Here is a 16427-nt window from a genome sequence, read left to right on the forward strand (position 1 = left end):
ACTGAACAGGGACTAGTCCCTGTCCTTCCATTGCTATTTGTAAGGCTCTCTCCACCACTCCACCTCATACACAGCTGTTCAAGGCTTTTGGAGGATACCCAGTCTCTTGGGTTCATTGAGCTTCCAGCTGAGATCTCTTGCTTGTGTACATGTTCTTTTCCACCAAGATCATGAACAACTCAGTTCTCTCGCTAGTGTGAAACCTGGCTGCATTTTAAAATGCTTTGGCACATATTACAGCTTGACTCCTGTTACTTCATGGAAAGGCGTAAGAAACCTCATAATGGACAGTTATGGAATGAGCCGTTTCTAGAGAAAGGCCTTCCAGCCCCTGCCAGTTAGTGGCTGGCACTGTATTCCTTCTCAATAGCCCACTGAAGACAACCTCAGCTGGAAATAGTGCGAGAATGCTCCTCTTTAGATGACTTCTCCAGACAGAGCCAGGAGGGACTGGGGCAACTGCCCCGGGTCCCATGCTTTGGGAGAATGCCAGGGGGAGGCCTAGGTGACCCAGGGGGCTAGCCAGGGGCCTGGTGCCAGCAGCAGGGGTCAGGCCTGTGCCCCGCACTCACCGACCTGGGCATTTATTTCTTTTCTTGCCTGCAGCCCACCGGGCTCGGAGTCAGTCTCTGTGGCAGCAGCAGTGAGCAACCCAGCCCTAGCCCGCTCTGCTGGCTCCTGGTGTTGCAGGGTCCTAGCACGCCTCCCACCCCAATCACTAGTGCCAGGACAGGCTGACCCTGTCCCTGCCCTTCTGCCTCAAATGAACCCTTCCCTTTTCCAGCAGGACTCTCCACCAGCACAGGGAGCCCCCTTGTTCCTAGCACAGGTGAGTGCCAGCCAGCAGTCTCCATTGTCCCTCACCCATCACTGGTGTCCCCTCAGTGCCCCACACCTGCCCCTTCTCCCCTCTCCCAGCATTGGGTGGGATCCTCCAATGCCACCTCCAGGCCAGAGCCAACCCCTATCACCTCCCTGGCTCAGGGTCCTCCTTGCCTTGCAGCTCTCTAGCCTTGGGGTCCCCCTCCCCGCAGTACCAGGACCTGAAGTACCATAACTCTGCTCTCTCCACTACCCACCAGGACAGGGTCCTTCATCATCTGCTTTTCCACCTTTCCCCCCTCCCCAACCCCCAGAGAAAACAGATCATAGAGCCCCTCCTCCATGCTGGAGGGTCCTGGGGTCCCCCAGCACTAGGTCACATATAAGCCATCCAAGAGCCACCCAGTTCCTGAGACATGGGCTCTCAGTGCTGCAAATGTGTAATTATATTTTTAATAAATCTGCTGAGGGTAACGAGACCATATACATCTGGGAACTGAGTTTGCTGCAAGGAAGTCCAGGAAGGTGGATTTCAGAATGTAAGCGACACGACACTAATCGTGATTGGTGAGTTGTTTTTTTTAATTATCTGAACTTCATTATAACTATAAAAAAGAACTACAATACAATACAACACAACATTATAATGATACAGCTGGGCACTATCAATATTTCACCTGTGGCCAGGAGCTGCCCTTGAAGTTAACCATAACCAGATTTTACCTGTATAAAAAATGGTAAGGGGGGCCCCACAGAGGCTGATTTGCCCCAGGCCCCGCACCCTCCTAGGTACGAACCTGTCTCCAAATAACATTATGTTCAGGACAGATGCCCCAGAAAACACACACACACACAGACACACACACACAGAGTTAAGGAGGCATTTTTCAATGGCTTCCTCTTCCCCAATTTTAAGTTAAACTGGACGGGGTGGGGGAACCCATGAAACTCCATTACATTTGAAACTTCAAGCCTGAAAAAGCTCAGACCCATTCTTGTAACATGATCCCAACTCAGCATCAGTTTCCCCTGGGCCGACAGGTTCCCTTGCTCTAGGTTATTTCACAAGATACAGATCAGTATTAGCACAGGGAAATTCTTGGGGCAGAAAGTTTATTTGGACTGTAAGCTCCTTATTTAGGCCACAGTCCTTTCAGTGAATCTGCTATCATGAACCCCAGCACCCAAGCAGAGTCTCACTGAAACTCCCACTTCAGGATGGGGAGCCTTGGATGGTAGGTTCCTTGGGTCAGTTACCATAAACCTAAAAATGCTCCTCTTAAACTCACTGGGAGCTTTGTCACTGGGGATAACACCCCTTGCCTTGTTCCTGGCCTGTGCAGTACCTAGCACCCTGTAGGTGCTCGGCTATTACTTCAAAATATTACACGATCTCCTTGACTTTCTGGATCCACTGTGTGAAAGTCTGCGATACCATGACTCAAATATATACAAACACAGAGATATTTTCCTCGTAGGGTTAAAGGAGGTTGCAGTCTGCTAAGAGAATGGGCTGATGTCTCAGCCTCAGCCACTAAAATAATGGGATGAAAGAATTAGTTTACCAAGAATCGCTGGTGCAAATAACTTGTGAGCCTACAGAATATTAAAGCAGATTCTCATCATGGTGGGATGCATTTTCATATTTCCATTTTGATTTTTATTTAAATTTTGCAAAGACGTTAAAATTAATTATGTCTGAGATACAACTGGAAATCATTTGCCTTTCTGTTGGAAATGGGATCTTTTTTAAGGAACATTCCCCCATTCGTTTCTATATGCAAATATCACAGAGAGTTGATCAATCGCTAGCTTGTTTCAGAAGTTTGCAGTGCTAATGAGAAAACCAATTTCAACATATTATGCAAGCTGGAGTCTGCGGTGGAGATTCTTGGCATGCCAGATGTAAACACAGACACCCTCCTGCATCCACTTTAAAAGCATTTGCAAATGAGCATGTTGCATGAGCATTAAGGTAACCAATTCAGTTGAATTGAGTGGAGTTACTCCTGATTTATACAAGTGAAAGAGAAGAGTCAAGCCCTAGATTCAAAACAGCAGTGCAGGGGCAATCTGAGAAGTGGCCATACTTTCGTTATAGATGGTGCTTGGAGAAGTTTTTGCTGACAATCTAGAGCAGGAGTCAGCAACCTTTGAGAAGTGGTGTGCCAAGTCTTCATTAATTTAAGGTTTCGAGTGCCAGTAATTCATTTTACATTTACAGAGGCTCGCGGATGGAACGCCAGACTAGCAGCGCTGCCGGCCTGGGGTTCCATTTATCCAGGCAGGCAGCAGCCTGACTGGGGCCGGTGGCTAGGACCCTGGCTGGCAGCAGAGTGCCACTAAAAATCAGCTCGCATGCCGCCTTTGGCACGTGTACCGCAGGTTGCCGACCCCAATCTACTGAATCACATACAATTTTACAAAATCCTTTAGGGTACTTTTATACTGCAAAATACCCCAAATCCAAACTAAACCTCAGCAGCGAGCCACGGAGTCTGGATCTACAGCTCTGGGCTTGAGCTATGGTGCTAAAGATAGCCAGGCAGATGTTCCAGCTCAGGCTCTGAAGCCCAATGTGGGGGGGTGGGTGTCAGAGCCCAAGCTGAAACATCAGCAAGGCTATTTTTAGCAGGGTAGCATGAGCCCCCACAAGCTCAAGTCTGCAGACTCAAGCGTCGAGACTTGTTGCCACAGGTTTGGTTTTGTTGGATTTTTTTTTTTAAACCAGCCTAGACGTCCCCTTAGAGTCTGTCACCAAAAATCCTGCCAAAAGGACTTGGTAGTAGAATGAATTACTCTGAGGGTATGTGAATGCAGCAGTTCATTGTGGTTACAAAGAGGACCTGGGGGGAAACATTTATTTTGAGATTTGCTCCTTGATCCAGAGCAAGGGGCAGGAAAGTGAATTAAAATCAATGTGCATCGAAAAGGACCTACTTGAGTTGAACTGGATTTAATGGAGGCAAAGGGGGTTAAAATCAAATCTCCCATTTGCACCATCCAAACCACTTACTGTGGCCAAAAAATGGTATATTCTTGCCAACCAACATAAAAAAGTAGGTGAAATGTATACTTGCATGTACCCTCCCCCGTACCTCTGATTCAGAGCGACTCCAGAGTGACTTGCAGATTTAGGATTAAAACACTGATTTAAAATTGAAACCTGAAGCTTAAGAAATGGAAAAGAATATAAATAACTTGTGCTATATTGTCACACTCATGGATACCATTGAAATTAGGAGAGTGCATCTTGATCAGAATATTGGCTGCATGTGTCAAAGATCCTGTCAGGAACCACTCAAAATGAGACCTGGCAGTTGATCTCGCAAGTATCCTATTGCAATGTCAAGCACCAAAAAATCATTCATCACATCTGGTTCTTCTGTGTTATTCAGCAAAGAGGGGGAAAATACTTTCAGCCTCAAGCCAGCTATCTTATCATGAGCTTTAAATCTTGATAGCAAGGCTCCCAGTCCCTTCCCTTTATACTGCTTAGTGATTTCAAGTTATAAGCCGCTGAAATGGCACACATTTGCTGGCTCATCGAGTTCTGCTCTAAGTTCCAAACTATGCAACTGTTAAAATAATTCATAGTTTTAATACTACTACTGGTACAAGAGAGAATTTAATGTCGAGACACAAAATATTAAGAGAGAACCCTTAAGTAACAAGAAGAGCAGCCAAAGTACAGGTGTCACTGGGGAGAGAAAAATCACAGGAAGAGGAGACGCCTACATAGACTGCATATTCTTCAATGTGAACACCACAAAATTCAGTCTCTGCAAGAAAGCAGCAGTTGTTTGGGTGGGGTTATAAAGGCAAGGAGGCAGCCCTGGCACTATTGCAGATATTTCTCAGTCAAGGAATGACCTGGCATTGAGACGTGACTGGGCATAAGGTACGAGGCAATGGTGTGGAGCGTGGCACTTTTCTTGTCTCCTACAAGCAGAGGAAGAGCTCCCATTCCTCTCCCTTGCTGAGGGGAGGTACGTTCCCCAACTTCTCCCACACCGGCTTGGATAGTGTGCCGAGAACATCTTCATCCGTGGTTAAAGTAGATGGCGACTGGACCTCCGCTTACAGGGAGCGCCGCCAGGATCAGAGAGAGGCTCATTTATGGTCAAGTTCAACAACATCTGTGCTGCCTGCATCTGCTCATGCTGTTCTGTACAGACTGCAATCTCCTAAGCCATCAATCACGTACCTTTCAACAGCACTAAATTCACTGCCCCTCTAAACAGGAAAAAATCATCCAGTTCCATTAGTGCACTGAATTTAATTGATATAGGATATGTGCAAGGAAGGGAGCTAACTTGTAGCCTACAAATTCTTGAACAGAGGACAGTCATGCCTGACTAACCTAATTGCCTTCTATAATGAGATAACTGGCTCTGCAGATATGGGGAAAATAGTGGATGTGTTATTCCTTGACTTTAGCAAAGCTTTCGATACGGTCTCCCACAGTATTCTTGCCAGCAAGTTAAAGAAGTATGGGCTGGATGAATGGACTATAAGGTGGACAGAAAGCTAGCTAGATCATCGGGCTCAATGGGTAGTGATCAATGGCTCCATGTCTAGTTGGCAGCCGGTATCAAGCAGAGTGCCCCAAAGGTCAGTCCTGGGGCTGGTTTTGTTCAATATGTTCATTAATGATCCGGAGGATAGAGTTGACTGCACCCTCAGCAAGTTTGCAGATGACACTAAACTTGGAGGAGTGGTAGATACGCTGGAGGGTAGGGATAGGGTACAGAGACCTAGACAAATTAGAGGATTGGGCCAAAAGAAACCTGATGAGGTTCAACAAGGACAAGTGCAGAGTGCCGCACTTAGGACAGAAGAATCCCTTGCACTGCCACAGACTAGGGACTGAATGGCTAGGCAGCAGTTCTGCAGAAAAAGACCTAGGCGTTACAGTGGACGAGAAGCTGGATATAAGTCAACAATGTGCCCTTGTTGCCAAGAAGGCTAACGGCATTTTGGTCTGTATAAGTAAGGGCATTGCCAGCAGATCGAGGGATGTGATCATTCCCCTCTATTGGGCATTGGTGAGGCCTCATCTGGAGTACTGTGTCCAGTTTTGGGCCCCACACTACAAGAAGGCTTTGGAAAAATTGGAAAAAATCCAGCAGAGGGCAACAAAAATGATTAGGGGGCTGGAGCACATGACTTACGAGGAGAGGCTGAGGGAACTGGGATTGTTTAGTCTGCAGAAGAGAAGAATGAGGGGGGATTTGATAGCTGCTTTCAACTACCTGAAAGGGGGTTCCAAAGAGGATGGATCTAGACTGTTCTCAGTGGTACCCGATGACAGATCAAGGAGCAAAGGTCTCAAGTTGCAGTGGGGGAGGTTTAGGTTGGATATTAGGAAAAACTTTTTCACTGGGAGGGTGGTGAAGCTCTGGAACCGGTTCCCTAGGGAGGTGTGGAATCTCCTTCCTTAGTGGTTTTTAAGGTCAGGCTTGACAAAACCCTGGCTGGGATGATTTAATTGGGGATTGATCCTGCTTTGAGCAGGGGGTTGGATTAGATGACCTCCTGAGGTCCCTTACAATCCTGATATTCTGTGATTCTATGACAGACTGTAAGGAGGACTTGTGTACTAACTCCTGGCAAAAAAAAAAAAAAAAAAAAAAAAAGTGTATTTAGGAGGATTTTTAAGGAGTTCCAGAAAATCATATTTAGGAGCATGGCTAAATTCTCCACTTATTTTAATGGATTTGGAATTATTTTTGTGGCACATACCCATCAAAACCTAGCAAGTAATCAGTGTCAGCAGATTTGAAAACCTATCCATGTCAATCTGAACATCCACTGTATTTCTGAAGTTCAAAGCAGTGCCACTGACCCCTCATTATTATTGTTTTGCTCCAAAATTTTGCCTGGCCCGTTCCCATAACTAAGTCCCTTTAAGTCTTAAACATTTGGCATTTTAAAAAACAACCTGGAGCCCAAACATGCAGAGGGCGGATGAAAACCATGTGGAATAAGAATTAATCAGATCCATTTCTATTGTATTTTCCTGAAGGTATTTAAAAATTAAAAATCTAATTACTGTCAACTGTACTTTAAGTTTTCAGCGATGTAGCCAGCAGAAAGCTGTTATTAAAACTACTGGATAATTGCCTCTTGTACTCTGCTTCCCACATGAGCAGCACTATTTTACTCACAGCTAAAATCTCACAATATTGGCTTCATAACAGAGCCTGTCAATCAGATTCCACCAGATGATGACAGAAAAAAATAACTAGCTAGAAGCTGTGTCTCTTCTCCCCTCTGTCTCTCTGATCCCCCATGCTATTGGGGCTCAGTCTTGCCTTTTATACAGAGACTAGCACCCCAGCTCAGCAATTCACTTATGACTGTGCTGAAGTCCTACTGACTCCAACTGGACTTCATTTTAAGCATGGGCTTTGCTGAATCAGGGCTTATGGGGGGGAAAAAAGGAGGGTGTTATACCCTCCTGATTAGAATAGTATCTCTCATACAAAACCATGCTTAGGATCTGAATCCAAATAACGGGCCTGAAATCAATGGGAACTGTGTGCGCTCAGCATCCCTGGAAAACAGGCCACTTATTAGGTGCCTTTGTGGTGCATTAGCTCTTTACACATCCCAGTTTGAAAGTCATGGCCCTTGTTTAGAGTCATGCCTGCTTTTTACCTTTTAAATCAGCCTTTCTCCCACTGCTAAATCTCAGGCCTACAGTTCTTGTCCAGCAGGAGGAGCTTTTGGTGCTGTAAGCCAGGAAGTCTTACCTCCAGTGGACAATATTATATCTCCTTCACCCTAGCCCTGACCCTTCATTTCTTGCATGCCCAAAACTCACAGCAAAACAGGTGAGACAGATTGAGCTGGGCTGTAGCTCCCCAAAGAGATACAACAGCATTCTACCTGAGTGCCCCCTGTGCGCAGAAGACAGTTTTTGGAGTCATTACTCATTGGAAAATAAGAGTCCTCTCCATTCGCTGGGGTGACAGAAGAACACAGAAGATCAGAGTCTTGGTCTTATAACCAAATCTATATCTTCCATACGATGCTGCTTTTATCTGCTCTGCCTCTCAGCTATGCCATCAGGTAACCCGACTGAGTCAGCGTTCCAACTGTCTGCACACTGCTTCGATTAAGACAACAACTCTGTACTTGTGTTGCTCTCTGGTGGCACAGAAGGAAATTACTAACAAATCATGACGGAGGAAGAGAAGGCAGAATCTCCAGCAGATCGGCATCACCTACCATGAAAGCACGTCGAGTCACCGAGCAGAGTGGAAAGTCAAAGGCCTGAGCTCGAGAGAGACACTGGCGTGGCCAGTGCACACATTGCTTCATGAATGTGGAAGGCTCATAGCAACAGAGGGAGAACTAGGACATGATGATTGTCTGATTTATCTGTGGGGCCACAACAGGCTAAGGGCAGACCTGGCCCAGGCCACCAGGCTTTTATCCAGTCAGGGTCCCAGGTGAGGGGGCCAGTTTATCAACCCTTGCATGAGATCAGGACGAGCTGGAAGAGAGCAGTTCACTGTGTCAAGCCAACACCTCTCAGATGGGGCAGGTATGAATAATGAGCCCCATGCATCCCTGATCTCCAACGTGGGGAGAGGAGAGGCATATCCCCCAACCCACAGCGGAGGTTCAAAGAAAGGAGATCTGCACTCTTCCACTGGCAGGGCAGAAAAAGAGGAACTGGGAGAACGGGCAGGAACTTCCCCCTCCCGGCCCATCCCTGTTAAAAGGAGCCCTTGTTTTTTGCTTTGTGTTCGATGAATGGTTGAATGAAAAACGGTCACCTGGCCTGGAGCCTGGCTGCTGCTGTTTTGGAGCCCCCTAGTAGCCAGTGCACTGGAGCAACTGCCCTGCAGAGATCCTTCATCTGGAAGATGGCAGTGCTATGCTGTCAAATGAACAGCTTTGAATGACGCATGGAACCGGGACAGAGGTTAAGTCGCTTTGATTTGGCTTACTCTGAGTGGGGCAGGAGTGACAGAGCCCATCCCCACAAAGAAACGAGGCATCTTGCATCCATTTGCAGGGGCAACATTTAGAAAAACTTCACCCAGCTTATTAAAAAGTTTAAGCCAAAGTCCCTTATGCTGAGTGACCAGCTCTTGAACGGTCGCACCGCAACGGGATACATGCCTTGGCAGCATTAAAGGAGCAACTGATTCATGAGTGAGATGGAGCTAGTCTACAGGATGCTGGGTTAGGTTCCCATCATGCAAAGCGTTTTCCACACACTTAACTGTGTGCACTGTGAGTTGCCTCAGTGCAGACAACAGGATGATTCTCAGTGTATAAAGTTAAACACGCACTTGTTTGCACATCCACAAGTCTTTGCAGGCTTGGAGCCTTACTCGCTCTTAGCTTCACTCCCATATTACACACACGCTCTTTCCAGCTCTTTTTCTTTCACTGAGTTATTTCTTCCCCTTCCCAGTCCCCACAACTTCTTATTTTATTCTTTGCTAAAAGAATTCCGCTCTCCATGTCCACCTGATGTCAGTGAGACAGGCAGAGGGTTGCCCTCAGGTACACCCAGGCAATTCACAATGGCTACAACTGGGACTGAACAGGTGAAATTAGCCTCAATACCATGGACATGTACAGTCAGCAAAGCCTTCCCTCCAGCGGCTAAGCGCCCCATGCACATGCACATCGCTGAAATGAGGCCTGTGACAGATATCGCAATTTCCTGCTAGATCCTTGAAACTCTTAGTGAATTAAATTTAAATCTCTTTGGAGTCCATTGTATTAAACGCAAAGGTTCTGTATACTGGGGGCCTGGACTGTAAGTCACTTCTCTGGGGGAGGATGGGATGTGAACCCTGGGAAGCTTTAACAACATCAAAAGGACTGTACTGAACAATGGGCCAGACAAGAATGGACTTTTGGGACAAACAGTGTCACGCAGATTGCTTAGGGAATCTTTAGGGGGAGGTGAATGCAAATTACCCACCTCTGGTTACGCAAAAACCTAGCTTTGGAAGCTATGCCCTGAGGAGAGGGTCACTGGCCATTGATTACCTGTTCCCAGAGTCTGACGATCAAAGATCCAATTGTATAAAGGAAAGACTGAATATTCATGGGCTGCTAGTTCTGACCTAAGGCTGTTGTGAACTGGTCACCACAGCAAAAACATTCTGTGGGATTTCAAGGACTGCCTCCTAGCAGAGCCCGGGTGAAGCTGGGGGTGATCTCTGGCAAGGTTATTAGCATATCTGTAGTTTCTTGTGTGTTATTTTGTGTGTTTTCTTGGTAACGCTTTTACCTTAAGAATAAACGCACTTGCTTCAGAAGGGCTGCATGGTAGCTTGTGGCTGCTGGCACTCACAGCTCTTCACAGCCTTCAGTGAGAAAGCAAAGTACAGGCGGTTCGGCCTGTTGGGGAACAACAGAAGGTGGATAGGGAACTGTGCAGGCGGGAAAGACCCCGGTGAGGAGGGAGAGAGAGACAGATCTCAGCCCAACAGAGGTGACAGCTGAGAAGCCTGGTGTGGGTGCCCCCAAGGGACCACAGAGAAGGAATACCAATGCAGTTGCCCTAACCTGTGACATGGCAGCCCCTGGACAGATGTTCCACCAGCTGAACCAAACAAGAAGAGCCCTCTGATTGAGCCGACAGGGCCTGCAGTCTTGTCTCAGCTGGGGCTACATCTAGCCTAGAGACAGCTGGGGCTATATCTCGCCCACCACCTGTCTCTGAGGAAGAATGTGATACCTCCTGCCTCCCCCCTGCTCAGGACAGCAGGGTAGGAAGCTGCAATCTGTGGTCTAACAGAATGTCTCTCGTGAGCCCGGCCCAAAGCTTTCAGCATCTAGGATTTTATCACAGACCCTAACAGTGCAGGTTAACTAACCCACAGGTTAAGGCCTAAATATGTCCTTATGCAACTGACAAAGATCCCTACCAGGACAGGCGTTCTCAACCTCCACCCCAAGAAAACCCAACATGGTTTAACCCTTGCAGGCTGCGTTAGGATCAGGATCCATGTCCCCTCCCCACTCCCTATTTCCAGACACCTGCAGCATTTCAAGAACTAACCTCAGAGATGGTTACTTACAGGTCCCTCAGGAAGGACTGGCTGCTGAGCGCAGGATGGAGCCGAAACACCCAGCAAGTCTGCAGGAAGAGCACCGCATGCTTCTCTGCCTGTATGGGTTTTCTGTAAAGGTAAGTTTGGGGGTATTTAAACTTCAGCGCTTCACCACGTAACTAACAAAATGAACATTAACGGATGTGGCCCATGGATCCTGTTCACCAGGAGTTCAAAGCCTCACACTTACCTTTCCAAACAACTCGGACATTGAGTTGCCAGGGGCAGGCACGGCCATACCACCTGGCCTCGGCATACTGACATCACTATCCTGCAAGGGGGGAGGAAGAAGGAGGGTTGCCACTGAGACAAGCAGCAATCACTGGCTGTGAGACATAGGGACGTTCTTTGGACATTTGTTGGGATCCTTTGATTCTCTCCCAGGTCAGAGTGTCAGGTGGGGGGAAAAGGAGGAGGAGAGGATTGTTGGGGAGGAAAGGGAAAACGGGAGCAGCCAGGGTACCTGGAGGGCAACAAGAGGATGAATGGCAATGGCTGGGCTGTAAAAACTAGACAACAAAACCCACATAATTCTTGATGATTTGGATCAGCCTTTTCTAAAGGGGTCACTGATGCTTCATGCTCTGTTTTTGCCCAAGCTAACCATCAAGTTGGACACACAACCATGTCTGTGGCCACTTTGGAAAACACTGGCCTTAAGGTATGAACTGCATACACCTTGGGGCTGGAAGTGGTGAGCACTTCTTGAGAGGTCCTGATTCCTCCCACCTCCCACAGGCCTTGGGGTTTGCATTGTGTCCATGCAGATGAAAACGCATCTTCATGTTCTTCTGTGGAGTACCTAGCGTGCTTGTCTGCTATCTAGGTAAGAAATAAAAGTCCCCGGCTATCCCTTGGTGCCCTTCCTGTTGTGGCATCGTGTGTTTCAGGAACTCCCTGACATTCAGCAGCAGATCCTTACAGAGGAGCCTGAAAAGGGAAAACACAGTATCTGTAACCACCAGAATAAATCAGAGTCACTCTAACCACAGGCGTCAACTCCGTGGGTGCTCCGGGGCTGAAGCACCAACAGAAAAAGAAATCAGCTCCACCCCCCTCCTCCCCAGCGCCTCCCACCTGCTAGTGATCGGCTGTTTAGCGGCGTGCAGGAAGCACTGAGGGGGGGGAGGGAGGAGTGGGGCGGGAAAAGGCGGGGGCGCATCTTGGGGAAGGGGTGGAATGGGGCACGCTTGGGGCAGAGTGGGGGGAGGGGTTGAGCAGCCCCGGGGAAATTAGAAAGTTGGCACCTGTGATCCTAACCCTTCAAATTTCTTTGTAAGGGCTTGAGCTTGTATGAAAGTTTGGGTTGCTCTGACTTTACCTATGCCAAGAATTAAGTCTTGCAAAGGAAATGGTGAAATGTAGAGGCCTATTGGGACGAGGTGGGGGAGGTAATACCTTTTATTGGATCAGCTTCTGTCAGTGAGAGAGACAGAAAAGCTTGTCTCCCCAACAGAAGTTAGTCCAATAAAAGATAATACCTCCCCGCCCTCATCTCTCTAATGTTCTGGGACCGACATGGCTACAACAACACTGCATGCAACAGTGTAAGATACTGTTTCAGTTGACATGTTAAACGAAAAACAGTTCACGTTAAGATTAAATCTAGTTCGAGCAGGGATTATGAACATGAAAGCAAAACATTTATCTTGCCATATGCTTTTCATTCAACCTTTCAGAAGCAATAAAATAATCCATCTAAGACAGTGGTTCTCAAAGCCGGTCCGCTGCTTCTTCAGGGAAAGCCCCTGGCGGGCTGGGCCAGTTTGTTTACCTGCCAAGTCCGCAGGTTCAGCCGATCGCGGCTCCCACTGGCTGCGGTTCGCTGCTCCAGGCCAATGGAGGCTGCGTGAAGTGGCGTGGGCCGAGGGATGTGCTGGCTGCCCTTCCTGCAGCCCCCATTGGCCTGGAGTGGCAAACCATGGCCAGTGGGAGCTGCAATCAGCCGAACCTGCAGACGTGGCAGGTAAACCGGCCCGGCCCGCCAGGGCTTTCTCTGAACAAGCGGCGGCCCCAGCTTGAGAACCACTGATCTAGGAGACTATCTTTCCTGGATGGAGGAAATTAGGAAATGTTATATTTGAAGCTGGGCAGGAAACCTTTGCCATTGAGCACCCTAGAGAAAGTGGGTTCGTGCCTGAAGGAGGAAGGGAAGTAGGAGCGAGGTAATGGCTAGGACATCCAGCAAAAGGCTTGGTCTTTCTAGGAAGCAGGCAGATGGGAGAGTGGCACTGAAAAGCCATGAAAGACCTGAGGTGGATGCAGGACCCGGACACAGCAATGAGTTAGATGTCTATTTCAATGCTATGTATGACATCACTGCTCTATATATTTTATTATCACGAAATGCAAGGGTGTGCGGTAATCTCATAGGGCGGAATCCTGTACAGCGCTGACATATGCGAAACCCAACAATCTCCTGAAGACAGAATAATGTGACCTGGTCAAAAGAAAAGAAAGGCTATATCTGGTCACCAACAGCATAAGCCTCTCAAGCAGTATTAACAGTAGGATCAGAGGCAGGAGACCTGTATGTCCCCTGTGACTGAAGGGAAATGACGTGTTTTCTATGTTTGTGAGAAGCGGTGGTACAAGTTCTTAAGGGAGAACATTTCCTGGAGCATCTTTTTCCTACAAAACAGTGGGTTTGTCCAAGTTCAACCATCGTAGATTTTCTATGGAAATCATTTCACTGGTGTTAGACTTGTGCACATGTTGTTAGGTAGAATATTCAAGAGTTTCCTATTATTTCATGAAGATAGGGACCCTGAGAAAATTCACAGTATAGCACTGGGATTATAGGGACCACCACATTCCAAGAATCCCTGAGGAAAGATTTTATACTGTGAAAGGACATACAATATATTAGATCTGAGCAAATCATTTACAGTACAATAATGTAATCAACACATTGTTCTTTTCTACATGTGACTTGCCAGTGATTTTTGTGATTTCTTATGCAAAACTATATTGCAAATAATTCTTGGCCTAGAGATTACTTGGGAGCTGTTTACTCAGATTATACGATAACCAACACCTCGCACATTTCAACTATGTTTGATTAGACACCCAGGTTGTACGGTCTTGATTCTATTCCCTGACTGTATAAGCGTAACTGTTAGTCCTGGTCTACACTTAAAAATTAGATTGACCTAGCTACATCACTCAGGGTTGTGAAAGATTTCACACCTTGAGTGTCATAGTTAAGTCAACCCCATCCTCAGTGTAGACGTGGCTAGGTCGATGGAAGAATTTTTCTGCCAAGCTAGCTACCATCTCTCAGAGAAATGGAAAAAACCCTTCTGTCAATGTAGGAAGCATCTAATGGTAGTGCTGTAACTGTGCCAGCATAGCATGGCCTCAGAGTCTGGTTTAGGGTGTGAAATATAAAATTCCCTTTCTGCTCATATTATCTCAGACTCACTCAAAATTCTGTTTCCATGAAAATTTCTGGCAATGACTGTGAAAAGCAACACCAAATGCACCTGAAAACAAACAAAGCAAATTCAAAGTGGCTTTGAAAGGAAGGACAGGCTTGCGTGCACCACATCTATCTGTGCCTCACTTTCCCTCTGGTAAACTGGGGATAACAATCCTTATTCTCACCAACTTTTGCCAGTCTATATTTTGAGGCTGGGACTGTCTCCTACTGTGTGTCTGTGCAATGTCCAGCATGATGGGCCCTTGATTTTGGTAGAGGTCTCTTAGTGCTACTGGAATATGGCCAATAATGTTCTTTGATTGAATGTTTGCAAACAGTTTCGCTCAGCTCTTCAAGACATATAGAATCTGCACAGGTTATTTTTTAGGCTGTATAAACTTTGACAAGATTTTGTGTGGTTCATGTTAAAGCCTATGGTTTGCTTTTCTCCCAAACAAAAGGGAGCATCTCTTTGTCCTCTCTTCCCTTCTGCTGTCAGAGGAGCAGCCCAGAACTTCCCCTCAGGTTAGGAGCAGAATATGTGGTTTGTTCAGAGACTGCTGTGTTGCTTGACCTAGAGGCATCTACTCATAGTGGAGGACTGTTTTTGTTTTTTTTTTAAACTGAACCCCTCACCAGGAGGCAGTAATATCTCATAGGATTCAGCCTTACAAGAATATGTTCCCTTTGTGACACAGAATCATAGATTATTAGGGTTGGAAGAGACCTCAAGAGATCATCTAGTCCAACCCCCAGCTCAAAGCAGGACCAATCCCCAAACGGCCCTCTCAAAGACTGAACTCACAACCCTGGGTTTAGCAAGCCAATGCTCAAACCACTGAGCTATCCCTCCTCCTGGTGGAGGTCTGTTGAGGTCATCAAAGGTGTCCTCTCCATATCTATTCTCCTCTGGTCCAGAGATCTCCTCTAATGAAGTCTCCTACATCTTACTCAGATATATATTATCACTGCAAACAGGATGGACAAAAGTGTTTGGTTTTATTTTTTTAAAGAACTGTATTATTAAATGTTATTAACCCAACTGATAAAGTTCCCATTGACAAAATATCCAGAACTAGAAAGGAAATTCTGGGTCTGTTAATGCTTGTTTGAATTGAATATTTAGTTGGAGAAGTGTCTCTTGAGTGTTAGCTCCAGGAAGGCTCTGCTGGACTCTGTAAGACTTGGAAAATGAAGTGTTCATTTCCACACGATGTCTGGTTTTAAAGTACTGACCTGCTCTGAAGATTGACAATGTAAACTGCCATCCTTTTACTCAGTAAACTGCTCCCTAGGCATCTTCCGAGTCAGTGGAATTACTTTACTAAGGGCCCAATCTTAGTCCCTAGGCATCTTCAGAGTCAGTGGAGTTACTTTACTAAGGGCCCAATCTTACAAACACTTACATACATGAATGACTTTACTTGGGCAAGTAGTACTGTTGAAGTCAGTGCACCTGGTCACCTGAGTAAAGTCAGTCATGTACAAGTTTTCAGTATTAAGCCCTAAAATTAAAGTTTTACTCCCACCAGGACTACAGAACAGAGACCAGCCTGGATCCTTTTCTGCTCTGTGTGCTATGCACAGAACAGTTAATCAAGTAACAAGTGCAGACTCTTTAATGGTGTTGTGCATGAGCCAGAAAGACTGAAGCTGGGCTCTTTCAGATCCCCGGCTGAATGTTCACAGGGCTGGATATGGGAAGGCTGCTTTTCACTTGTTAACCGTGCATGTGAGATCCAGAAGTCATGAAGACACAATGGTCATGGATCCGCCAATGCTTATCAAAGCTGAACCCATCTCACATTATCGAAAAACCATGCAGAAATGGACACCCTTCCATGAGACATCGGATGATAACTAAGGAATACAGTAAAGCAGAAAATATTGCAGCAACACCAAAACATTTTCCCCTACTTTCTCCAATATGCAGCTACTCTTGCAGCTACTCAGTAATTACATTGAGCCACTTTTGCAGCTAGGGTGACCAGACAGTAAATGTGAAAAATCGGGATGGGCATGGGGGGTAATAGGAGCCTATATAAGAAAAAGACACAAAAATCGGGACTGTCTGTATAAAATCGGGACAT

The 16427-nt window shown here is 46.5% G+C and overlaps 1 protein-coding gene across 3 annotated transcripts in view; it reads right to left on the reverse strand.

Annotated features, from left to right (window-relative positions):
- The window catches only part of SYNPR (synaptoporin), a 185051-nt gene that overhangs the window by 76842 nt on the left and 91782 nt on the right, over window positions 1-16427 (reverse strand). The window contains exons 1-2 of one of the 3 annotated variants that reach the window (XM_030570235.1): window positions 11107-11223; window positions 10884-10985 (exon numbers count right to left, since the gene is read on the reverse strand). The exons of 1 other annotated variant lie outside the window; for it this stretch is intronic. In XM_030570235.1, coding sequence (XP_030426095.1) covers window positions 10884-10985; window positions 11107-11172 — 168 coding nt within the window. In that variant the 5' untranslated portion in view covers window positions 11173-11223. Of the gene's footprint in view, window positions 1-10883; window positions 10986-11106; window positions 11224-16427 lie in introns of those variants that run through there. One more of the 3 variants, XM_030570234.1, reaches the window with a different exon arrangement.

Source organism: Gopherus evgoodei, chromosome 7 (genome assembly GCF_007399415.2).
Source record: "Gopherus evgoodei ecotype Sinaloan lineage chromosome 7, rGopEvg1_v1.p, whole genome shotgun sequence".
Taxonomy (NCBI): Eukaryota; Metazoa; Chordata; order Testudines; family Testudinidae; genus Gopherus; species Gopherus evgoodei.